General features: G+C 66.0%; 1 protein-coding gene across 1 annotated transcript; it reads right to left on the minus strand.

Moving 5' to 3' along the window:
• Nucleotides 1-993: 993 nt before the first annotated feature.
• IGFBP4 (insulin like growth factor binding protein 4) lies at nt 994-8,812 on the minus strand. The gene is made up of 4 exons (XM_082778832.1): nt 8,404-8,812; nt 3,364-3,518; nt 3,071-3,205; nt 994-2,812 (listed from the first exon to the last, which is right to left on the minus strand). The coding sequence occupies exons 1-4, from the start codon at nt 8,804-8,806 to the stop codon at nt 2,684-2,686; spliced, it is 822 nt and encodes a 273-aa protein (XP_082634958.1). The 5' UTR covers nt 8,807-8,812; the 3' UTR covers nt 994-2,683.
• Between the last annotated feature and the right edge of the window lie 2,556 nt (nt 8,813-11,368).

The raw sequence follows: 11,368 nt of genomic DNA on the forward strand, positions 1-11,368 counted from the left end.
TGGCGTCCTCCCTGGTCCGGCTGCCGATCTGCTGCGCCAGCAAATTGCAGCGCTCGCTCGTCCGCCTTGGCTGCAGACAGCCCCAGGGCTCCGGTGTTTGCACAACCCGAGCACCGCGGCCACGCAGCCCCGGCAGGCAGCAGCTCCGGCTTGGCACCGGCCCCGCTCCACACCTCCAAGCCCCCGGGGGAGCGGCGACGCCGGGTTCGCAGCCGTCCCCACGCGACGTGACCGCCGGCATCGCCGCCCGTTTGCTGCAGACACCGTCAGGAAGCTGGAGGTGCTGAGCAGCCAGGCAGCGTGCGGCCACCAGCGTCCTGCACCCAGCCTCCGGGTACCCCAAAACCCTCCCCAGCCGCCGTCTGGCTGCGCAGAGCCGGCGATGCTCGGTGTGTCCTCGCTGTGGCTCAGCGTGCTGCCTGGCCCCGAGCACGTCGCCCGCTGTCCCTGTCCTCCCCTGAACTTCGGAGGCCGCCCAGTGCCCGGTCCCAGCCTGGCACCGTCTCAAGGCACGGCCGCTGCTCCGTGGGGTGACGCTCGTCACGTCGCGCGTGGTGCCACCGAGTGCTTTGTGCGGAGCTGTTTCCCTCCCACCCCGTCCCTGCTCAGCGGTGCCGGGGTATTGTGGGGTCCTGGGTTTTGGGGGGTGCTGACCACGCAGGACCCTGCATGCTCCCGTGTCCCCCTGGCTGAGCGAGGCCAGCGCTGGGGCTGGTGGCTGCAGCCACCACAAGTGTCCCCTGGGTGCCAGCTCTGCTCCCGCAGCCCCGTCCCAGCAAGGACAAAGCCAGAGCTCCCTGCTCAGGAGATTTTTCCGTTCCCAAGGCACTGGGAGAAAGATCCCAGCCCCTAAAAGAGGGCACAAATGGGACCTCCGATGCCCCCATCCCAGTCTGAGCATTCAGCAAAGCCCCGATGCACTTGGTAGAAGCACATTAAATAACAGGGAAAATCAAATACAGCAATTACCTTTCCTTTTTTTTTTTTTTTTTTGTTCTCTTTAACAATACAAAGCTTCAAGTTTACTGTAACAGAGGGACGGTGCTACACACAGGAGTCTGAAGGGATGGGCTTGTCCGAAGAGGAAATGACAAAAAAAATAAAATAAAATAAATCACATCGGCGTGGAAAAAAGACGACAGGGTTAGGTAGCCTTACGCTGGTATATGATCATGTGTAAATACAGCCTTAAACTACAGGAGAGACGATATAAAATGCTGGAGCCCTGTGCCAAAGACAAATCCCGACGCTCTCACGAGCACCAAAAACATCTCGCTCCGATTTGGGCAGCGCCTCGGAGCGGGGAGCTGCAGAAGCCCCCCCGCCTTCGGCGAGCTTTCCATTGCAGCCCACACGGCAGTTTCTTACCTAAAAGGACATTTAGAGGAAAAGTTTCCAACCCAACCGGCTCCTGCAGAAGAGCTTCAAAATAATAATAATTAAAAAAAAAAAAAAAAAAAAACATGCTACAAAAATAGTGAAATTCTTTTCAGCTGAAAAGTTCTGTGCTGGCAAAAGCCGCGGGTCTCGTGGCTCCGAAAGGTTTCAGAAACTTCATCCGGGTTTTGTCGCGTTGGCCAAGTTGGAAGGCGAGGAGACAAAACCCCCTTCCTGGAGGGGTCCCGTTTGGAGAGATGAAGGATTTCAGCCCAAGGGGGTTGACAAATCCCACCAACGCTGGCCCTTAAATATTAAAACTCTTTGGGGGAGAACAAAGACCCCAAAGGAGCCCTTCCTGCTGAGGAGGCGTTTCCTGGCCGGCCCTCATCTCCCACCTCCCCCTGGACCCCAGTGCCCGCAGGGGACGCATTGCACGCCCGGGGATGCCCGACCCCTTCACCCTCTGACCCTGGGGACAGGGCAGGAGGGAAGGGGAGGACGAGAGGAAAAAAACGCCGCGGCCACCAGTGCTGTCCCTGCGCAGAGCAGTGGGACAGGGATGGGACCCAGACTATGGGGTCGGAGGGACCCACAGGCTTTAGGGCTGCATCAGGAAGAGCTGACATCGCTGGTGCCCCATCCCGGGGTGAAGGTCCCTTATTGCTCCCTGTGGCTGCGATCCCCATCCCCACGCACACTCGTTGGGTGCACTGGAGCCAGGGCAGGGCGATAGCGGAGCGCTCCTTTGGGTCCCCCCCCAGCGGCACAAGCTCCCTCCTGTCCCTGCCCACGCGGCTTGGGGGGTGCTGAGGCACTTCTCGTCCTGCCACACTCGGGTTTGGTGTGGAGGGAAGGCACTGTGGCAGGGGGGCTGCCGTGCACCCCACGAGGTGCTCGCATGGTCACAGCCACAGGACCCCAGATGCACCGAGCGCACGCAGGCGGCAGCGAGGGGTGCAGCAGCGCGTTTTGGGTGCTCTCTTTCACACACCTCCACCAAAGCAGCCTGGAACCAGCCCACGCCAAGTGTCCGTGCAGGACGTGGGTGCCACCAGCATGTGCCGGGGACCCCGGGGATCCCCCCTCATAGGGTGGGCGGGCAGTGGCCACAGTGCAGGTCGCGGCGCCGTGCCCCGTGCCATGGGCAGCTCGTGGCGCAGAGCAGAGCGGGGATGGAGGGGGCGCGGGTGGGGGTCCCCCAGCCCCAGGAGCTGCTCGACGGCCGTGTCCTTTCTCCTCCAGTCCTACGCAGCCCCGGCGGGCGTCCCAGCCACGGCACGAAGCGGGGCAGCCGCGGTGAGGCTCACATGCTGTCCGCCAGCTGGTGACAGTCCAAGTCCCCCTTCAGCTCCAGGAAGCCCGGCAGCTTCACCCCCGTCTTGCGGTCCACGCACCAGCACTTGCCCCGCTGCCCGTCCAGCGCCGGGTGACACTAGAGGGGACACCTTCGGTGAGGGGCGCCCAGCCTGGCCCCGTGTGTCCCCATCCCCATGGGCTGCCTGCTCAGGGCTGGATGTGGCAAACCAGGAGCCCTCGTGGTGGCTTTGGCACCCGTGTCCCACCACCCTGGGAGCTTTTGCAAAGAGCCCTGCAGCACCCCAATGGTAACTCCCAGTGAAGCCCCAGCACCCAGCCACCTCTCCCGGCTCTGCAGAACCCCCCCAGAGGAGCACCCCCCGGCCCTGCCTACCTGCTTGGGGTGGAAGTTGCCGTTGCGGTCGCAGTTGGGGATGGGGATGACGTACAGGTCCTCGTGCGTCCGCGTCTGCGAGGCCGCCAGCCTCTCCAGCGCCCGGTGCAGCTCGCTCTGGCACGAGCCCTGCGCCTGTAGGAAACCAGGGCTGAGCTGAGCCACCCCACAGCCCTGGGGCCACCCCATAAAAACCAACTTCAAGCCTCCCTCATGCCCTGGACACCAACACGTGGCTCAGAGTGCCCGGTGCCCACCCTGTGCCCCCCACCCCAGCTCCCCGCCGCGCTCACTATGGGCCTGGTCTCCTCGCGGTGGTAGGGGCTCCCGCTGTTGCGCATCTTGTTGCCGTTGTTGACCCGCTTCGCCTGCTGCTTCTGCAGGCATTTGCGGTCGTGGATGCTGCAGGGGCTGAAGCTGTTGTTGGGGTGCTCGATCTCCTCCTTCTCTGCAAGGACACAGACCGCACGGGGCTCAGCACCGCGGGGCAGGTGTGGGCACAGCACATGGACGGCACACATCACCCCCAGCCCTGGGTCCCAACCCACACAGTGCAAGGAAAGGCTCTTGGGAACGTTTATGCCCCGTTCACAGGTTTGTTTCCACATTTCTGTTATTGTAGGTTTGCAAATCCACACCGCGGCGGTGCCAGACTGCGCTGCATGGCACAAGGGCGCAGCATGGCACAAGGGTGCAGAGCCACCAGCCCCACACCACCCGGTGCTGGGGACAGGAAAGTGACCCCAGGATGCACGAGAGCACCAGTGAGACCCCGTGCCCCCCGCAAGCTGCCTCTGAAAAGTGGTAGCAGAAACAGGACCGCAGCCCGGCCGGCGCTGAGCACCCGCCAAGCTGGAGGCGGCACCCGGCCACACTCTGCCCGGGGCGCACGGCCCCGGCTCCCCCCTTTGCTGGGACATGAAAGCAAAAATTCCAGGAATAAGACAGTTCACCTCCCGCTGGCCAGCTCGGAAAGGCGGCGCTTGGCATCCTCGCCTGCGCCACGAGCGGAGCCAAACGACAATCCCAGATGTTGGCAGCTGGGAGGGGAGCGTCATGAGACCCGCGCTGCTCGGCGCGGCTGCTCTTTAAAAAGCTGCAGGTTCCCCCGCTCCCAGGCCCGGTAACGCTGTGTGTTTGCACCGAGCACCACTTTTCCTGTTGTGTGGGGGGTCCCACATCACATTCTTGGTGCCTGCTGGAAAAGGACGGCGCAGCGGGGGCGCACGGAGCTCGGTGGGGAGCGCTGCACGGGGCACAGCCCGAGGAGCTCTCGGTCCCAACCAGCTCAGGCTGCAGGAGGAGCGAGGAGAGAACACCCTGCCCGGTTTTATCCCGGCTGATCAATACCTTGCCCCTGCTGATTGATACAGCAGCTTCCCAAAAAAGGCTGGGTCACGGCACAACGTGGGCGAACCCATCCAGGGGCTGCAAACCTGCGAAGGTTCGTGGCTCCCGCTGGCCTGGTTAAAGTTCACAGCCAGAGAAGCCCGGATGACAAGCCCTTCTCCGCTGGTCGTGTTATTTGCTTTTTGTCTAATCTGTCATTTTTTTCCAGGAAGTGGCTCATGCCCTTGACATTTGAAACACAAACCCAGCACCCCGCTGCGGCGCGGCTCCAGGACCCCCGCGCGGAGCGGTGCCAGCGCGGTGCCAGCCCCGGTGGCTCCGTGTCGCAATGCTGCAGGCTCGGGGGGCTCGGCGGGGGATGCTCCTCCCCAACTGCCCCCTCCTGCAGCATTTCGGGGATGTTTGGCCCCACCGAGGCCACCGCACTGAAACCCCAGAGCTGCTCCTGTATCACGGAGCTGGCAGGGAAGGGCATGGCACCGGGAGGCACCACCAGGCTTGGGTGCTTCCCGCTCCGCACCGGGATCTGGCTGAGTGCTGGGAACCCCTCGCCCAACCCAGCCCAGCTCCCCTCCTCCCCGCCAGCCGCCGTCAGTGTCAAATCTCTCGGCTTAAATAAAACCAGATGCCAATAACGTTTTCATAAGGTCCCGTGGAACGCGCGGTGCCTCCGGGCAGCGAGGCGGCTCTCAGCCGGCACCCGGCGAGGGGATGGGCTCGGAGCTTGGTCCCCACCCGCGGCCCCCGACCCAGGACCCCTCCCTGCCGCAGGGACGGCCGCGGTTCGGGGGGGAGCTTCCCACCCGGCGTGCAGCAGCCCAAGGAGCCTCTCGCTTTCCTGGCGCTTGGCAGTGCTCCTGCACCGAGCTGGATGGGAAAACTCCTTCCAGTCGAGCACAAAGCCGTGGAAAAAAGCCCCTCCTTGGAGCCTGCCCCCCTAATCCCCCAGCAGCCTGGGCTGTGGCTGCAGGGCAGCCCACGCACTGGCCACCAGCACCCTTGGGTGCTGCTGGGCACGGTGTCAGAGCCACGGAGGGGGCAGGAGAGCGGGGTGCACGCTTGGCCAAGGCCTCGGCTGGGTTTGGGAAGGACTCGAGGGCTGAGCGCTGCCCTCGCCCCATCTCTCGAGGACAACATTTTCTCTTGGCCCCAGGACAGGAGGAGACACAAGCGAGTCACTGAGCGTCGCCTTCAATTAACGGGAGCTACTAACGAGGTCGGTCACGTGCTGAGCTCGTGACTCACGGCGCCGAGCCCCTGAGCGAGCAGTGACGGACGCCGGGCTCCACGTGGGAGGGGAGCTCAGAGGCGGTGAGCGAAGCCTCAGAGACGGTGTCTGGGGGACAGGGACAAGATTTGGGGACCCCCAGCATGCGTCCAGGTGGTCCCAGCGCCGGCTCTCTTGGCTGCTGGGACTCTCCACTTTGCAGACACCAGCACGGGGAAGCTGCACTCATCCTGCCGAACGCTGGCCCCAGGGGAGTGCAGGGAGCCCGGGGAGCCACAGCCAGGGCCGTGCGTGCCTCCCCCAGCCCCACCTGCTTGCTGTCCCCCCGTGCACCCCTCATGCTGCTGTGCCCCATGCAAGCCCCTAAATGCCCAACCCCACGCGGAGCCTGGGGAGATCTTGGAGACCCCGTCCAGTCTCTGCCGGCCCCGTGGCACAGCTGGGACAGGGCAGTAGCCCTGCTCGACCTCCTCACTGGGAGGAAAGAGATGGGGATGAGGCATGTGGGGTGCAGAGCTGGGTGCTGCAGCCCGGGCTGCTGAGGTGCTCCTCCCTGCGTGGCGAAGGGAGCAGGATCCGTCCCACCCGCTGCTGCAGCAAGCACCGGGATGCTCGCAGCTTCCCAGACGCTTTTCCTAGGTCACTTTTTCCCCAGACATAATTATTTACCCAGCATTAAATCACTCCTAATGCGTGTTGGGGAGAATGTCCTCACCTCTTCCCGGATGCCACCCACAGGTCCAGCCACCCGCACCTCCCCGAAGCAGCGGCACCGACAGCCCCAGAGGGGGACACGCAATGGGGCTGAGCCCATGCCACGAGCCAGCCTGGTCCTAAAGGAGCTGGACAGGACAGGACAGGCAGATCCCCATGAGACCAGGACCTCGCTCTGCAGCAAAAAGCCGTGGCTGTCACCTCCAGGGGCACGGCTCCCAGCGGGATGTCCTGTGGGCAAGCCCGGAGCTGGGGGATGGATGCAGGTACCAGGGTCCTGCACAGGTCCCCAAACTCACAGCCATGGGAGAGGGCTGTGGGATAGGAGAGTGGCCTGCTGTCTTTTCCCCTAAAGTCTTCGGCCCTTCAGGTGCTGCTGGTCCCAGGAGAGGCGATGGAGCAAGGAGCTGACCCCATCCCAGTCCCCACGGGACCCAAAGCCTGGAATGCAGCACCCCCAGCCCAGCACCCCAAAAGCATTCACAGGAGCAGCCCCACGCCCCCAAATCATGGCCCACACCCCCTGCAGCCTCAGCATCCACGCAGGCACCAGGGAGCATTGCTCCTGGTGGCTCCTGCACCTAAAGAAGCATTTAATTCCTTCTGCTTAACCAGAGGGGACCCGCTGGATGCACCAGCTGTGCCATGGCGCACGGGCAGGGCTGTGCTGCTGCTCGTGCCCCGGGGAGAAATGGAGCTGCAGTCTCCAACCCTGCTGCTCTGCTGGGACTGGGACTGGGACCCGTGGCTCTGCCGTCCCACCAGGATCTTCCCACAAGGATGCCCCGGGGAAAGGGGCTCACTGCTGCCCCGTCCTGCCACCTGCAACGCCGCCGGCGAGGTGCCCGTGGGGAGAGCCCGGCTCCCACGGCCACCCACCCGTCCCCAGAGCGGCCAAAACAGCACAGGAAGAAAGGGAAAATACTGCAAGGCTGTTTCCTAAAGGCTCTGGGAAAAAATGCTGCGTTACACGGGGCAAAGCCAAAACCAACAGGCTTTGGCAGCCCGACGCAGCCCCGGGCCAGGGAGCCCAGACAGCTCCTGCAGGATGTGGGATGAGGACAAGCAGGCAGGGCAGGGGGTCCCGCAGCAGACCCCGTGCTGAGCGCTCATGGCCAAATCCTGCCCCCGGAGAGGGGCAGCCAGGGGGACCCTCTGCAAAGGGCCCTCGTCACTGGTATGGAGGAGAGAGGGGCTGGGATCCGGCCCTTAGGGAGCTGGAACAGCCACACCGGGGAGCCCCGGGTGACCTGCGTGGGGACACAGGGCCAGGGCACCTTGTGGGCTGTCCCCTGGTGGGTGCTGCTGCCCCCAATCCTGGGGACGTGGTCCCAGTCACAGCCCAAGGGATGGGGAAGGGGGCAGCGTGGGCATCCAGAGCCCCAAATGGGCTGGATCTCAGCCCCCAGGAGTGGGTCCGTTTGCTCTGCCAAACCACATGAGAAGCTCTGGGGCACTGCCCATGACCCTCAGACCCTGCCCGAGGACCACGGGGGTGGCAGGGGGTCACGATCGACCCCAATGACAGGGCAGTGGGGTGGACAAGCAGAGCCTGCAGGCAGCGGGGCTGCAGCCCATGGGGTCCCCCGACTTGGCACTGCCCTGCCTGGCCGTGGGGCTGGAGGAGGAAGGACACGGAGCCCCTGTGCGGGACACGACCTGTTTGCGAGGGAAGCAGGTGCCCCGCGGCCTCTTTCCTGTTTCCTCCCGGCCGTGCCGGCAGCATCCCGGGGAAGGGAGAGCTCAGGGGTCACCACACAACGGGAGCTGCCCTGGCAGCGGGACCCCGAGCATGGTGCCCCACAGCACCGCATGCAGCCGGTCCCTGCCCGACCCCGGGGCTGTGCGGTGCCACCAGCCACAACCACAGCACTGTGGGTGACAACAGCACGGATGTGACCCAGCCGTGGGATCGGGACAAACCTCCTTGTGCTTCCCCATCCCCAAAATCCCCCCAACCCATCCCCTTCCAACCCACCAAGCGGTGCCACCGGAGACCCCCCCTCCGCACCCCAATTTGCGCATCCCCCCAGGGCCTTACCTGGCGGCTGGAGGCTCTCCTGGATGGCTTCGACGTCGGCCAGGTCGGTGCAGATGCCCTGGCCGTGCATGAGGGTGTGCAGGGGTCGGGGCACACCTCGGGGGGGGTAACAGCGCAGCCCGGCCCCGCAGCGCGCCGTGTACACCCCGCACGCCGTGCCGCGCCCGAGCGCGCAGGTGGCGCAGCACCCGCAGCCCGGCTCCCGCACCAGCTCGGCGCAGCCCTGCGGAGCTTTGCAACGAGCCAAGCGCTCTTCCGAGCACGGCGGGCACTGGATCGCTTCCTCCCCTCCTTGCCCTTGTCCCGGAGCAGCTCCCGGAGCCGCCGCCAACACCGGGACCAGCACCGGGACCAGCACCACCGCCAACACCGGCGGCAGCAACCGCGCCGCGCCCCCGCGCATGGCGGCCCCGCGCTGCAGCGCTCGGGCTGGCGGCGGGCGCGGGGGGCAGGCGGCGGGGGCTTTATGCCGCCCCGTGGCCACACCTCCCGCCGGCACCGGGGCCACCGGCGGGGCCGCCCCCGCCGGCACCGTCGCCCCCCTCCCCGCCTCGCCCCGGGCAGAGCCGCTGCGCGCCGCCGGTGCCGCCTTGGGTACCCGCTGGGTTCGGCGCTGCGGTTGCCGGAGGGGGCAGCGCCGGTACCGGGAGGGGAGGGGAGGGTCGTCCCCCCCACCTCCCGGATCGGTGTCGGTCCCCGAGGGTCCCCGCTGGTAGCCCCCGTTCTGATCTGCCCGGGGGTCTTCGTTAGGGTTGACCCCGGGGGTGTGCGCGGCTCGGTGCTGAGCTGCTGGGGGGTGCGGGGGGAATGGGATGGGGTGGGGTGGGGTGGGGTGGGGTAGACTGGGATGGGGTGGGATAGACTGGGATGGGGATAGGGATAAGGGATGGGATAGCGGTGGGATGGGGGTAGGGATGGGAATAGGGACAGGGACAGGGACAGGGACAGGGACAGGGACGGGATGGGATGGGATGGGATGGGATGGGATGGGATGGGATGGGATGGGATGGGATGGGATGGGATGGGATGGGATGGGATGGGATGGGGGCACCACGCAGGGCAGCAGCAGCACCACAGGGGGCTGCATCTGGAACCAAGGTCCCCGTGTGGGGCGAGCCCTGCCCCACACCACACCCCACACCCCCCAGCCTTGGACCATCCCAGTCCCAAGCGCAGAGACCCCAGGGCGGCCGGCAGAGCCCCGCGATGCCCGGAGGCTGCCCCGGCTCCCCAGCGCCCCACATCCCCCCCTGCACCCCCACCCCCCTGCACCCCCCCCCCGGGCCCGATCCCCGCGCAGGCACCGCGCCGGGGCCGATAAGTTGCAAGGTGCCGGCACCTAGCGGAGAAAAGCGGCAGGAAAACGGGCCGGGGAGCCCCGAGGATGGGGATTGTGCCCGGAGGGAAGCGGCTGAGCCCCCGGGGGCTGCTCTGCCCCTGCCCCGGCCCCCCCTGCAGCCCCGGAGCCCTGCGGTGGGCTGCACGGCGGAGCGGGGACACCTCGTACCATGGGGAGCAGCAGCCTGGGATGGGGGCTTGGAGATCCACGGGATGTCCCGAGTGGGAAGGGACCCTCAGGGGGTCACTGGGTCCAGCTCCTGGCCCTACACAGGGCCACCCCCAAATCAGACCCCATGTCCGAAAGCATTGTCCGAGTGCTTCTTGAACCCTGCAGGCTCGGGGTCCCTGGGGAGCCCATCCCCTGTGCCCGGCCACCCCTGGGTGCAGAACCTTTCCCTGAGCAGGGCGAGCCAGCGGGTTTGGGACTGCTCCACGCCACCTTTGAGGCAATTAACGGTAATTAAGGACTTGGACATCAGCTGAGGCTTCACCGCAGGGCTGAGCCGGGCTGCTGCAGGCATCAGAGGGAGGAGTGAGGGGCGTAATGCGGCCCCATGTCGTCCCCCCCCCGGCCCTCCTTGTGCCACTTTGGTGTGCTCAGAGGGGCAGCAGCAGGCACAGGACCCTGTGCACGCCGTCGGTGCAATCTGCCTCATTTACCCTCAGCAAGGGGACAGCGGGGAGGAAGGTGGGGAGCAGCAAGGGGACAAAAGCCACCCCTGCACCATGCCCACAGCCTGGGCACGCTCGGGAAGGGCTGAGCCCATCGCAGCCCCCACGAGGGGAGCAGAGCCAGCCCGTAACGCTGAGAACCCCACACTCATCTCACAGCTGAGCACACCCCAATTTTGGGGCTTTGGTGAGCAGGAGCACTCTGCCCCGTGCAGAAACCCTGAGCCTGGGGGCTGGGGCTGCTGCGGGCAGGATGCAAGCAGGGGCCGTGTCCCCCACACTCCCCCTCCCCGTCCCCCTTCTCCCCTCCCAGCCAAAGCGGGGACCCTGCAGAACATCAGCACCCGGCGGTGCCCCCGAGCCCCCCTGCCCTGCCTGGCACAGCCACGTGCGGCCGTGACACGGGGCAGAGGCGCCAGCCTTGACACGGTGTCCGAGCCAGGGCCAAACCCAAACAGGTGCCCAGCCCCACTGGGAACGCGGCACCTTATCAGGCCTTGGCAGTGCCGAGCGCCTGCCGGGGAGGCTGTTGTGTCTGCGGGGCCAGAGGGAGCAGGCAGAGCGCCGGCAGGGAACGGGGACGTGCTCTGGTTGGGCAAGGGTCCACCACGTCCCCCAGCCCAGCACCGTCCTGCGAGATGGAGAGGGGGTGCTGGTGCACCCCACTGCCACACTGCCCCCACCCCGAGGTGCTCAGCGCAGCCCCGCTCGCCTGTGGGTGATGGGGAGCCCCCGTGCTGCCAGGTCTGGGGCTCTTCGGGCTCCCAAATTCTGTTTTTTTGGGGTTCCTGGGGCTGGGGGGGGCCGGCTGGGTGCTGCCTCCTTGCGACACCCCAACAGTCCCTAAGACACCCCAGCCCTGCAGAGGGGCTGCAGGTCCCAGCAGTGCCGGGGCGGACGGGGATCTGGGAGCTCGGGGGCTGCAGCCCCCTGCCCGGGGTGAAGCAGAGGG

The sequence above is a fragment of the Aythya marila genome (genome assembly GCF_965140915.1).
Source record: "Aythya marila genome assembly, chromosome: 25".
Taxonomy (NCBI): domain Eukaryota; kingdom Metazoa; phylum Chordata; class Aves; order Anseriformes; family Anatidae; genus Aythya; species Aythya marila.